At 41.0% G+C, this 14,741-nt stretch overlaps 1 protein-coding gene across 2 annotated transcripts in view; it reads right to left on the reverse strand.

Moving 5' to 3' along the window:
- coro1b (coronin, actin binding protein, 1B) overlaps positions 1 to 14,741 on the reverse strand; it is an 83,234-nt gene that overhangs the window by 14,504 nt on the left and 53,989 nt on the right. For both annotated transcript variants that reach the window (XM_084313492.1, XM_084313491.1), the window contains exons 6-9: positions 12,511 to 12,630; positions 11,183 to 11,287; positions 8,855 to 9,000; positions 8,584 to 8,641 (exon numbers count right to left, since the gene is read on the reverse strand). In XM_084313492.1, coding sequence (XP_084169618.1) covers positions 8,584 to 8,641; positions 8,855 to 9,000; positions 11,183 to 11,287; positions 12,511 to 12,630 — 429 coding nt within the window. The remainder of the gene's footprint in view (positions 1 to 8,583; positions 8,642 to 8,854; positions 9,001 to 11,182; positions 11,288 to 12,510; positions 12,631 to 14,741) is intronic.

Genomic DNA, 14,741 nt, shown 5'->3' on the forward strand with positions numbered 1-14,741 from the left:
TGAACTGCTACACTAGTCTGTTGATGAACTACTACACTAGTCTGTTGATGAACTGCTACACTAGTCTGTTGATGAACTACTACACTAGTCTGTTAATGAACTGCTACACTAGTCTGTTGATGAACTGCTACACTAGTCTGTTGATGAACTACTACACTAGTCTGTTGGTGAACTACTACACTAGTCTGTTGATGAACTACTACACTAGTCTGTTGATGAACTGCTACACTAGTCTGTTGATGAACTACTACACTAGTCTGTTGATGAACTGCTACACTAGTCTGTTGATGAACTACTACACTAGTCTGTTGATGAACTACTACACTAGTCTGTTGATGAACTACTACACTAGTCTGTTGATGAACTACTACACTAGTCTGTTGATGAACTACTACACTAGTCTGTTGATGAACTACACTAGTCTGTTGATGAACTACTACAATAGTCTGTTGATGAACTGCTACACTAGTCTGTTGATGAACTACTACAATAGTCTGTTGATGAGCTACTACACTAGTCTGTTGATGAACTGCTACACTAGTCTGTTGATGAACTACTACACCAGTCTGTTGATGAACTACTACACTAGTCTGTTGATGAACTACTACACTAGTCTGTTGATGAACTACTACACTAGTCTGTTGATGAACTACTACACTAGTCTGTTGATGAACTACACTAGTCTGTTGATGATGAACTGCTACACTAGTCTGTTGATGATGAACTACTACACTAGTCTGTTGATGAACTACTACACTAGTCTGTTGATGAGCTACTACACTAGTCTGTTGATGAACTGCTACACTAGTCTGTTGATATACTACTACACTAGTCTGTTGATGAACTACTACACTAGTCTGTTGATGAACTACTACACTAGTCTGTTGATGAACTACTACACTAGTCTGTTGATGAACTACTACACTAGTCTGTTGATGATGAACTGCTACACTAGTCTGTTGATGATGAACTACTACACTAGTCTGTTGATGAACTACTACACTAGTCTGTTGATGAGCTACTACACTAGTCTGTTGATTAACTACACTAGTCTGTTGATTAACTGCTACACTAGTCTGTTGATGAACTGCTACACTAGTCTGTTGATGAGCTACTACACTAGTCTGTTGATGAACTCCTACACTAGTCTGTTGATGAACTACTACACTAGTCTGTTGATGAGCTACTACACTAGTCTGTTGATGAACTACTACACTAGTCTGTTGATGAACTGCTACACTAGTCTGTTGATGAACTGCTACACTAGTCTGTTGATGAACTAGACTAGTCTGTTGATGAACTGCTACACTAGTCTGTTGATGAACTACTACACTAGTCTGTTGATGAACTACTACACTAGTCTGTTGATGAACTACTACACTAGTCTGTTAATGAACTGCTACACTAGTCTGTTGATGAGCTACTACACTAGTCTGTTGATGAACTGCTACACTAGTCTGTTGATGAACTACTACACTAGTCTGTTGATGAACTGCTACACTAGTCTGTTGATGAACTACTACACTAGTCTGTTAATGAACTACTACACTAGTCTGTTGATGAACTACTACACTAGTCTGTTGATGAACTACTACACTAGTCTGTTAATGAACTGCTACACTAGTCTGTTGATGAGCTACTACACTAGTCTGTTGATGAACTGCTACACTAGTCTGTTGATGAACTACTACACTAGTCTGTTGATGAACTGCTACACTAGTCTGTTGATGAACTACTACACTAGTCTGTTAATGAACTGCTACACTAGTCTGTTGATGAACTGCTACACTAGTCTGTTGATGAACTACTACACTAGTCTGTTGGTGAACTACTACACTAGTCTGTTGATGAACTACTACACTAGTCTGTTGATGAACTGCTACACTAGTCTGTTGATGAACTACTACACTAGTCTGTTGATGAACTGCTACACTAGTCTGTTGATGAACTACTACACTAGTCTGTTGATGAACTACTACACTAGTCTGTTGATGAACTACTACACTAGTCTGTTGATGAACTACTACACTAGTCTGTTGATGAACTACTACACTAGTCTGTTGATGAACTACACTAGTCTGTTGATGAACTACTACAATAGTCTGTTGATGAACTGCTACACTAGTCTGTTGATGAACTACTACAATAGTCTGTTGATGAACTGCTACAGTAGTCTGTTGATGAACTACTACAGTAGTCTGTTGATGAACTGCTACACTAGTCTGTTGATGAACTACTACACTAGTCTGTTGATGATGAACTACTACACTAGTCTGTTGATGATGAACTACTACAATAGTCTGTTGATGAACTACTACACTAGTCTGTTGATGAACTGCTACACTAGTCTGTTGATTAACTGCTACACTAGTCTGTTGATGAACTACTACACTAGTCTGTTGATGAACTACACTAGTCTGTTGATGAACTGCTACACTAGTCTGTTGATGAACTACTACACTAGTCTGTTGATGAACTACTACACTAGTCTGTTGATGATGAACTACTACAATAGTCTGTTGATGAACTACTACACTAGTCTGTTGATGAACTACTACACTAGTCTGTTGATGAACTACTACACTAGTCTGTTGATGAACTGCTACACTAGTCTGTTGATGAACTACTACACTAGTCTGTTGATGAACTACTACACTAGTCTGTTGATGAACTACTACACTAGTCTGTTGATGAACTACTACACTAGTCTGTTGATGAACTACTACACTAGTCTGTTGATGAACTACTACACTAGTCTGTTGATGAACTACACTAGTCTGTTGATGAACTACTACAATAGTCTGTTGATGAACTGCTACACTAGTCTGTTGATGAACTACTACAATAGTCTGTTGATGAACTGCTACACTAGTCTGTTGATGAACTACTACAGTAGTCTGTTGATGAACTGCTACACTAGTCTGTTGATGAACTACTACACTAGTCTGTTGATGATGAACTACTACACTAGTCTGTTGATGATGAACTACTACAATAGTCTGTTGATGAACTACTACACTAGTCTGTTGATGAACTGCTACACTAGTCTGTTGATTAACTGCTACACTAGTCTGTTGATGAACTACTACACTAGTCTGTTGATGAACTACACTAGTCTGTTGATGAACTGCTACACTAGTCTGTTGATGAACTACTACACTAGTCTGTTGATGAACTACTACACTAGTCTGTTGATGATGAACTACTACAATAGTCTGTTGATGAACTACTACACTAGTCTGTTGATGAACTACTACACTAGTCTGTTGATGAACTACTACACTAGTCTGTTGATGAACTGCTACACTAGTCTGTTGATGAACTACTACACTAGTCTGTTGATGAACTACACTAGTCTGTTGATGAACTGCTACACTAGTCTGTTGATGAACTACTACACTAGTCTGTTGATGAACTACTACACTAGTCTGTTGATGAACTACTACACTAGTCTGTTAATGAACTGCTACACTAGTCTGTTGATGAACTGCTACACTAGTCTGTTGATGAACTACTACACTAGTCTGTTGGTGAACTACTACACTAGTCTGTTGATATTATATATTCAATCTTTATTTATACTCGATAATACACTGAGTAATTAAACTCATTTACAGTGCCGTCGAGATGTTACATACACAAGTGTCACAGTGTGTTCATAAATATAAAGACATCAGACAATCAGAATAATTGAGAGCACATTTTAAAATACATTAAAAAAAAATAATAAAACATCTTTTAAAAAGAATAAAATAGCTCAAAATTAAAACAGAGGTAATAATTTAAAAACAATTACATATTGTGGTGACCTGATTGGTCATTAAGGTTCTAAACCGACCCATAGACACTAGAGTGTCTAGTTTCAGTGTTTCCTGCAGGGTATTCCATGATGTAGGGGCAAAAAAGCCAAAAGCAGATCTACCAAGTTCAGTACAAACTCTAGGCACTCTAAGTGTAAGCCAAAAACTGGATCGTGTACGACAGGGTCCAGTGGTCCATTCCAATAAAGAACTAATATAATTTGGACAATCTCTAATTATGGCTTTATAGATAAAAAGATTGCAATGCAACTTACGTCTCTCTGCCAGAGAGGCCCACCCGACCTTATTATATAGGATACAATGGTGAGTACCATAACTATCACCGGTGATAAATCTAATGGCTGAATGATAAACAGAGTCTAAGGGCTTAAGAGTGGAAGCCGCTGCATGTCTATAAATCACATCTCCGTAATCCAAAACAGATAGGAACACTGCTTCAACAACTCTCTTTCTACTAATCATAGGGAAGTTGGCTCTATTTCTATACAAAAAGCCAATCTTTTTCCGTAATTTACTGGCGAGAACGCCCACATGATATTTAAATGTAAGTCCTTCATCAATCCAAATACCAAGGTATTTGTATTCTGAAACTCTCTCGATATAAGAACTGTTCAGAGTCGATATATGCAAGTCACTATAAACAATATTTTTGGCTTTGGAAAACAACATGAATTTAGTTTGACTGGCATTAAGCACCAATTTTAGACTAATAAGTGCATCTTGCAGGGCGTCAAAGGAGAGTTGTAAATATTTAGTGGCCAGTTGCACAGAATCAGCAGTACAATAGAGAACTGTGTCATCCGCGTAAAGGTGGCTTTGACAGCTGCTCAGAGATGAGACAATATTATTAATATAAATGGTAAATAAGACCGGGCCGAGGATTGATCCCTGTGGAACACCTTTTGTGATGGGTAGAAGCTCTGATTGGGCATTTCCCATTTTCACACACTGAAATCTTTCTGTTAAATAGTTTTGAAACCAACTGCAAGCACCTGTATCAAAGCCAACACTCTGCAATCTTTGTAAGAGGAGAAGGTGGTCAACAGTATCAAACGCCTTAGACAAATCTACAAACAGGGCAGCACAATGCTTTCCTTTGTCAAGGGCTGATACAATGTCATTTATAACTACAGTAGCCGCCGAGATTGTACTGTGTTTTTCTCTAAAACCAGATTGGTGTGGGTTTAATATAGAGTGTTTTGTGATGAATGTTTTAAGTTGGTTGTTTACCAATGACTCCAGGATTTTTGCTAGACAGGATAACTTGGAGATTGGTCTGTAATTATTTAGGTCACTTTTATCCCCCCCTTTATGCAAGGGGGTCACATGGGCTGTTTTCCAGGCAACAGGAACCACACCTGTTAGTAGTGAAAGATTAAATATGTGCGTTATTGGCTTTGAAACCAATGGTGCAGCTAGTTTGAGGAAAAAAGGATCCAACCCATCCTCTCCAGTTGATTTCCTGGTATCAATGGCTTGAAGTGCCTCAAGAACCGAGTTTACAGACAAGGGTTGTAAATGAAACTGAAAATCATGTCTTATCTGCACAGGGAATGTACAGGGCTCCTGATCCTGTCCACCTGGTGGCCCTACATGGCTATTCTCAAATAGATTGACCAGCTTCAATAAAATGTTGGTTTATGGCTAAACAGACCTCTTTTTGTTCCGAGATCAAGGATTCACCCTTTCTAATCTCTGTAGGGAGGGAAATTGTGGTTCTGGTCTTATTTAAATTCACCGCCTTCCAAAATTTAGCAGGATCTGAGTAGGAGCTGGTTACTAGTTCTAAGTGATACTCAACTTTAGCCGTTCTCACAGATGCTGTACATTCATTTCTAAGCCGTCTAAATGCTGCCCAGTGTGACTGATCACCAGAGCGTCTGGCAAGTGACCAGGCTCTATCTCTCTCCTTAAGCAAGGCAGATAATTCAGGTGTGAACCAAGGGATTAATCTATTTTTTATTCTAAGCCTTTTATAAGGTGCATGTTTATTAGCAATTGAGAGAAAGGTTTTTGAAAAAAAGTTGAGTGCTACTTCTACATCGGGAATCTCCAATGTGTAGTGGATGTCGCTATGGAATAGGTCAATTAGAAAAGCCTGATCACTAAAGTTTTTCATATTCCTTTTGTTAATAATGCGAGACTGTGATTTCTCTAATCGAGAGTTTCTAACACAAGCTATAGGACAGTGATCACTAACACCTAATTCAAAAACACCACAAGCACTAATTTTATCAGTCTTATTAGAAAACATTAAGTCAATTATACTTGACCTAGAATAATCTTTTAGATTTGGCCTGGTGGGTTCAGTAACCAACTGAGATAAGCCAATGCTACTACTAATGTCTCTAAGATGGTTTGAATCATTACTAAGCCAATCAATATTAAAATCCCCTAGAACTATCAGTTCAACATTTGAGTACTGAGATAGTAACTCTGCTATCCTATCAATAGAGTTAACATCGGCTGATGGGGGTCTATAGACTCCAGTCACATTAACAGAATTATTGGGTCCCAAATAAATGTTTAAAACAAGGATTTCAAAACATTTAGGAATTGTTACAGTGTTTAAAATAGTCACAGAAAAAATAGACTTTACATAAATAGCCACCCCTCCCCCCCTCCCAGTCCTATCCGCTCTAAACAGGTTGTAATTGTCTAGAGTTACATCCAAGTCAGAATCACCTTTCTTAAGCCAAGTTTCACTTAAAATCAGGATATCGGGGTTAGACTGCATGACAAGTATCTTGACATGATCAAGATTTTTATGTAAACTCCTAATATTCCAATGAATGATCCCTAATCCGTTTCTCTTTTTAAAAGTAAGTGGGCTGAATAGAGACTCTGAATTGGTGTAAAAATCAATAACATGATTAATAACAGGGGGCTGCTACACTAGTCTGTTGATGAACTGCTACACTAGTCTGTTGATGAACTACTACACTAGTCTGTTGATGAACTGCTACACTAGTCTGTTGATGAACTACTACACTAGTCTGTTGATGAACTACTACACTAGTCTGTTGATGAACTGCTACACTAGTCTGTTGATGAACTGCTACACTAGTCTGTTGATGAACTACTACACTAGTCTGTTGATGAACTGCTACACTAGTCTGTTGATGAACTACTACACTAGTCTGTTGATGAACTACTACACTAGTCTGTTGATGAACTACTACACTAGTCTGTTGATGAACTACTACACTAGTCTGTTGATGAACTACTACACTAGTCTGTTGATGAACTACACTAGTCTGTTGATGAACTACTACAATAGTCTGTTGATGAACTGCTACACTAGTCTGTTGATGAACTACTACAATAGTCTGTTGATGGGGGTCTATAGACTCCAGTCACATTAACAGAATTATTGGGTCCCAAATAAATGTTTAAAACAAGGATTTCAAAACATTTTGGAATTGTTACAGTTTAAAATAGTCACAGAAAAAATAGACTTTACATAAATAGCCACCCCTCCCCCCCTCCCAGTCCTATCCGCTCTAAACAGGTTGTAATTGTCTAGAGTTACATCCAAGTCAGAATCACCTTTCTTAAGCCAAGTTTCACTTAAAATCAGGATATCGGGGTTAGACTGCATGACAAGTATCTTGACATGATCAAGATTTTTATGTAAACTCCTAATATTCCAATGAATGATCCCTAATCAGTTTCTCTTTTTAAAAGTAAGTGGGCTGAATAGAGACTCTGAATTGGTGTAAAAATCAATAACATGATTAATAACAGGGGGCTGCTACACTAGTCTGTTGATGAACTGCTACACTAGTCTGTTGATGAACTACTACACTAGTCTGTTGATGAACTGCTACACTAGTCTGTTGATGAACTACTACACTAGTCTGTTGATGAACTACTACACTAGTCTGTTGATGAACTGCTACACTAGTCTGTTGATGAACTGCTACACTAGTCTGTTGATGAACTACTACACTAGTCTGTTGATGAACTGCTACACTAGTCTGTTGATGAACTACTACACTAGTCTGTTGATGAACTACTACACTAGTCTGTTGATGAACTACTACACTAGTCTGTTGATGAACTACTACACTAGTCTGTTGATGAACTACTACACTAGTCTGTTGATGAACTACTACACTAGTCTGTTGATGAACTACACTAGTCTGTTGATGAACTACTACAATAGTCTGTTGATGAACTGCTACACTAGTCTGTTGATGAACTACTACAATAGTCTGTTGATGAACTGCTACACTAGTCTGTTGATGAACTACTACAGTAGTCTGTTCATGAACTGCTACACTAGTCTGTTGATGAACTACTACAGTAGTCTAGTGTCTACTAGTATTAGCCTGGTATAAGCCTGTATGAGCCTGCATTAGCCTGGTATCTGCCTGTATTAGCCTGGTATCAGCCTGTATGAGACTGTATTAGCCTGGTATCTGTCTGTATTAGCCTGGTATCTGCCTGCATTAGCCTGGTATCTGCCTGCATTAGCCTGGTATCTGCCTGCATTAGCCTGGTATCTGCCTGCATTAGCCTGGTATCTGCCTGCATTAGCCTGGTATCTGCCTGCATTAGCCTGGTATCTGCCTGCATTAGCCTGGTATCTGCCTGCATTAGCCTGGTATCTGCCTGCATTAGCCTGGTATCTGCCTGCATTAGCCTGGTATCTGCCTGCATTAGCCTGGTATCTGTCTGTATTAGCCTGGTATCTGTCTGTATTAGCCTGGTATCTTCCTGCATTAGCCTGTATTAACTAGTTACATGCATGGCTTACCTTTCTAGGCACAGTCATGGAGATGGGTTCAACTTTCCTCTCATGCAGCTTGTAGAACCTGTAGTAAAGAGAAAGGGGTGAGTCCTAAATGGCATGAAAGGCTGTGAGAAAGGGGTGAGTCCTAAATGGCATGAAAGGCTGTGAGAAAGGGGCGAGTCTAAAAATGGCATGAAAGGCTGTGAGGGAACATAATTGTATGAAAGGAAACAAAAGAAAAGCACTAATGTTCCATCTAATTTCTCCCTGCTACAATGCTGAAAAACCTGCCTACCTGGCAATTTCACACTTGTTGACGTCCACGCCTCTCTTACTCAGGAAGCCTGCACCTCTCTGTGGCTCCTTGCTGCTGTACAGGCTCAGGAAATGAACATAGGGGGACTCGTCCGTCACCTCAAAGTACCGGATGGTACAGTCCCCCTGAAAGAAAGCAACAGATCACAGACCGAACCAAACACTGACGGGGGTGGTTACTGAACCAGCGGAGGGCTCGTGTCCACTAGGGGTATTTTTATTTTGCAGAGCGCTTTTTCAGGAAATAACTAAAAGAATTGGCCAACACCAGTGATGATGACTGGACTTCATAATGTGCCCACCTTTCCTTCTGAATGTGGTTGTATAAAGTCACAATATGTCCACTACTTGTTCAGACCAGGTCTCGCTCCTCACACATGTTGTTTAGCTAACCCACCCCCCCACACTATTAGTTACCAGCACAGGTTTAAATAGTTTAAAACAGTAAAACTACATCCTCTTTCTCTCAAAGTAAAATTTAAGAAATTTTTAATACCAATTAGAGCAAAGATGAATACCAATTTCAGGATCATACTAGCAAAAAAAACTAAAAACACAACAAAGCATTTCATTATGTTGTTATCGACAGAAGAACGATCTACACAGAACTGCCGTAAAGTAAACTGCTTGCCGTCGTCAACAATCGGGTCTCTGGCCTGGTATCTGGCCTGGTATCTGGTCTGGTATCTGGTCTGGTGTCTGGTATCTGGGCCTCTGGCCTGGTATCTGGGCCTCTGGCCTGGTATCTGGCCGGGTATCTGGGCCTCTGGCGCAAGCGGGTAAACTGCTTTGTCGTCAATAAATCAGGCTCCCGGCGCTAATGATGCTAGGGCACGCCCCCTGATGCTAGGACACGCCCCTGAAGCTAGGACACGCCCCCTGATGCTAGGACACGCACCCTGATGCTAGTGGACCCGAGCCCTCAGTGAATCGGTTAACCCTAAACGCGTTACCTTCCCACACAGGAAGACCATGTTGGTGTCTGGGTCGTAGTTCGACATGAGAACCCTAAACGCGTTACCTTCCCACACAGGAAGACCATGTTGGTGTCGGGTCGTAGTTCGACATGAGAACCCTAAACGCGTTACCTTCCCACACAGGAAGACCATGTTGGTGTCGGGGTCGTAGTTCGACATGAGAACCCTAAACGCGTTACCTTCCCACACAGGAAGACCATGTTGGTGTCGGGTCGTAGTTCGACATGAGAACCCTAAACGCGTTACCTTCCCACACAGGAAGACCATGTTGGTGTCGGGGTCGTAGTTCGACATGAGAACCATAAACGCGTTACCTTCCCACACAGGAAGACCATGTTGGTGTCGGGGTCGTAGTTCGACATGAGAACCCTAAACGCGTTACCTTCCCACACAGGAAGACCATGTTGGTGTCGGGTCGTAGTTCGACATGAGAACCCTAAACGCGTTACCTTCCCACACAGGAAGACCATGTTGGTGTCGGGGTCGTAGTTCGACATGAGAACCCTAAACGCGTTACCTTCCCACACAGGAAGACCATGTTGGTGTCGGGGTCGTAGTTCGACATGAGAACCCTAAACACGTTACCTTCCCACACAGGAAGACCATGTTGGTGTCGGGGTCGTAGTTGGACATGAGAACCCTAAACGTGTTACCTTCCCACACAGAAAGACCATGTTGGTGTCGGGGTCATAGTTCGACATGAGAACCCTAAACGCGTTACCTTCCCACACAGGAAGACCATGTTGGTGTCGGGTCGTAGTACGGCATGAGAACCCTAAACGCGTTACCTTCCCACACAGGAAGACCATGTTGGTGTCGGGTCGTAGTTCGACATGAGAACCCTAAACGAGTTACCTTCCCACACAGGAAGACCATGTTGGTGTCGGGGTCGTAGTTCGACATGAGAACCCTAAACGCGTTACCTTCCCACACAGGAAGACCATGTTGGTGTCGGGGTCGTAGTTCGACATGAGAACCCTAAACACGTTACCTTCCCACACAGGAAGACCATGTTGGTGTCGGGGTCGTAGTTGGACATGAGAACCCTAAACGTGTTACCTTCCCACACAGAAAGACCATGTTGGTGTCGGGGTCATAGTTCGACATGAGAACCCTAAACGCGTTACCTTCCCACACAGGAAGACCATGTTGGTGTCGGGGTCGTAGTACGGCATGAGAACCCTAAACGCGTTACCTTCCCACACAGGAAGACCATGTTGGTGTCGGGGTCGTAGTTCGATATGAGAACCCTAAACGCGTTACCTTCCCACACAGGAAGACCATGTTGGTGTCGGGGTCATAGTTCGACATGAGAACCCTAAACGCGTTACCTTCCCACACAGGAAGACCATGTTGGTGTCGGGGTCGTAGTACGGCATGAGAACCCCATTGCTGGTGTCCATCTCCTGCACCGCCATCGGCTCGGAGAGATCCTTCTGGAAAATCACATGAAAACAAAAAACAATGACCGGACAAACTCACAACTAATAAGTCTTCTATTCTACTTTAGAACCGATTGGCTGATCTTTGAGGTCCCCAGAGTTTTCTGGGAAAAGGGTACATTTATATTTTATTATGATGACCCTACAGTAGCTCATGGAATGAACTCCACTCATTAATCATTGTTGATCAAATTGTACGTGTTTTAATTGATTCGTTAATCCTAGTCTACCCTCGTCTTGTCATCTTATTGTTGTGATTTTATATGCTGTGTGATTTCTAGGCTGTATTTATGATCGTTTATCTCTGTAGGCAAACTCAACGTAACTTTAAATGAAGAGAGTATAAATAAAGGTTTGAAATTAAATTGAAATAATCCCGAAATTCTTCCTGTGGCAGAAATATACTTAAAAAAAAGATACAATATATAGACGCATAAAAACAGAGGCAGGTGGTGACAAGTGGAACACAACATGACGGAGATAATTAAAGCGGCTACAGAAAACATTCGGCCACTAGATGTCGCACTAGAGCACCAGCATGTCATTTATCCAATCAGGTGCAATTGTTTTTTAATGATTACTTTACATAACATTTGTATCTATTAGCACCTTTAAGATACAATGAGACACTATATAAGCCAACAAGGGCTGAGGTGAAGGACCGCATAACGCCAGCAGAGCAAAGAGGCCGCTATTCAAATCAAAACAGAAGCCCAAACAAAGTGGGTGAAAGTCGAGGTCTTGCCATAAAGCTGTAGAACTCAAAAAGTACAATAAAATTACAATGTGACATCATCTGTGGAACATACTGAATGTGGTGCTAAAGCAATGTCCAAACATAATGAGACAATTCAAACTGAATTATAAAGAAATCATTTTCACGAGGTACAGGGATGAGGAAGGGATTTGACATTCACAGGCGTTTACATTTTTATTTTTTATTTCTTTATATATATTTGTTTTGTAAGGTTTTAAATTAGTACATTAATTTGAGTAGTGGAAAAGGGGTAGGATTAAATAAGTGTATACTTCTTCCTACTCCTTTTCGAACATGTAAATTGAGTTATGTTTTAAATTTAAAAAAAATAAAAATCTCAATTCATTGTTAGAGATCAATGATTTGTTTTTGTTTTATATAGTTTGTATTTACATGTTCAAAATAAAGATTTCAATTAAATCATCAACGTGCGCTCGTGGTACAGTGAGTGGCTGGTTACCGTGTCCCACAGGGCCAGCTGTCTCTCGCTCATGCGGCTGAAGCCGGTGGTCAAGATCTTCCCGTCCTGGAGAAACACGGCTCTCATGGGCCGCGTGCCGTCGTGGACCCGCTCTCTCACCTGGGAGACACAGGAGACCAATCAGGGACTGGTGTCCATGTCACATGTCTTACAGGAGACCAATGAGGGACTAGTGTCCATCTAACATGTCTTACAGGAGACCAGTGGCGGACTCAGGCTGTTTGAAGGGCAGGGGCGAAAAGAAAAAAAGGGCACCTACTGCATAACATGGGACTCCATCAGTAAGCAAAAAGCTATGATGAGTCATGTATGGTTAAATAGTCTTCATCCTTGATTAAGATTAACATTAGAATAACATAGACAATCCAGATTAATAGTATAACCACACCTCTATGATAAAAACACAGGGAACAATACACCTTTCAAATGTTTATTTCACCTCATTGTCATGGTGTTTGAAAAGTAGATTTATCATGGTGTTTGAAAAGTAAATGATCATGGTGTTTGAAAAGTGGATTTATCATAGTGTTTGAAACTTAGATTTATCATGGTGTTTGAAAAGTAGATAATCATGGTGTTTGAAGGCCTAAACCATTGCTGCAGTGGTACATTTCTCAATGCTAAAGATATCAGTGAGGAATATAAATATTTGGGAAACAGCATTTTCATATATTCTGGGTTGAGAAATAGTGAACCTATTCTTTAAAAGCTATTTACAACATATATTTGTAAACAGTTTAACAGTTAGTTAATTTGAGTGCCGTTGAGCTTCTTCCTTTCTCTCTCCTAAGACTCCTTCTCCCCTCCTGACCTCTCCTTCTCTCCTCCTATACTCCCCTTCTCTCCTCCTGTACTCCCCTTCTCTCCTCCTGTACTCCCCATCTCTCCTCCTGTACTCCCCATCTCTCCTCATGTCCTCTCCTCTCCTTCTCTCATCCTGTCCTCTCATTCTCTCTTCTACTGTATCTCTCCCTCCCCCCTCTCTATCTTCCCCATTCTCTCCATTAAAGTTAATATATTGTACCTGGATACTGGCTGGATCAGTGGGATATTTTAACAGGAGAGCATTCAAGTTATTTGTTGTTGTGTCGTTTGAATCATTTCTCTTCCTATCATCATTTCCATCCTCGCTTTCTTTAGCATCTCCATGACCGTCTTCATCATCATTTCTCTCCATAGCATCATCTGCATTCTCTTTCCTCAACTTCTTCATCATTTCTCTCCATAGAATCATCAGCATTTCTCTTTCCTCCACTTCTTCACCATCTCTCTTCCTGATATCATTATTTCCCTCTTGAATATCTCCATCTTCATTTTCTGTACTGTCTTTATCTAAGGTGGAGCAAATAATATTTGTTTTATAATAGTAATATAATTGTACTGTATATAATATTCGTACTGTAGCCTACAATTTTATAATTGTATTATAAAATAATATGTCATATAGCACTACCACCACTAGCCCTCTTGCCTTGATTGGAATAAAAATGGTATATGGTTGGTCAATTTAAATGTTTAAGACACAATTGTCTGTCCAAAATAAGCATTATTGACCATGTTAGCACCAGATTCTCAGTTATGGCTATGTGAGACAAGCTTGTACATGTATCTAGTAGTGAGGACTTACAAATACATAACTGTGGCGGTTAGGTGGTCGAGCGGAGATTGCGTTCGTCACCAGCCCCGGAGCTGAGTTGGATTTGCCTGTTCGAATCCAGCTCACAGCTCCGGGGTTGTCACCAGCTTGGCTGGCCGTCTGCACTGATACGATTGGCTGTATCAGAGGGTGGGAGAAGCTGGCGGGGTGGGTCCGGGTCGTTGTAAAACAGCGACTCCTACAGTTCGGTCGGGGCGCCTGCTAAGCGCGGATTGGACGTGAGGGGGATAGTGTGGTCCTCCCACACGCTACGCCCTCTCAGTGAGAATCCGCGCTGCCAGGTGAAAAGAAGCGGTGATTGGCTGGACGTGTGTCGGAGGAAGCACGTGGTAGCCTCCACTCTCCCATATGATCTGACTGTAGGGGGTAAAGCGCAGCGACCAGGAAGGGACTGGGAATTGGCATACGACTAACATTGGGATGGGGAGAAAATCGGAGGAAAATGGAGGGGGAAAAAGACCAATAAAAAAAAAAGAAAAAAATACATAACTGTATCCTTATCTCCTCCCTTACTATTGTTGCTTTTAGACCCCATTTTTTAAAGAGCATTTTT

The sequence above is a fragment of the Notolepis coatsorum genome (assembly GCF_963971535.1).
Source record: "Notolepis coatsorum genome assembly, chromosome: 4".
Classification (NCBI taxonomy): domain Eukaryota; kingdom Metazoa; phylum Chordata; class Actinopteri; order Aulopiformes; family Paralepididae; genus Notolepis; species Notolepis coatsorum.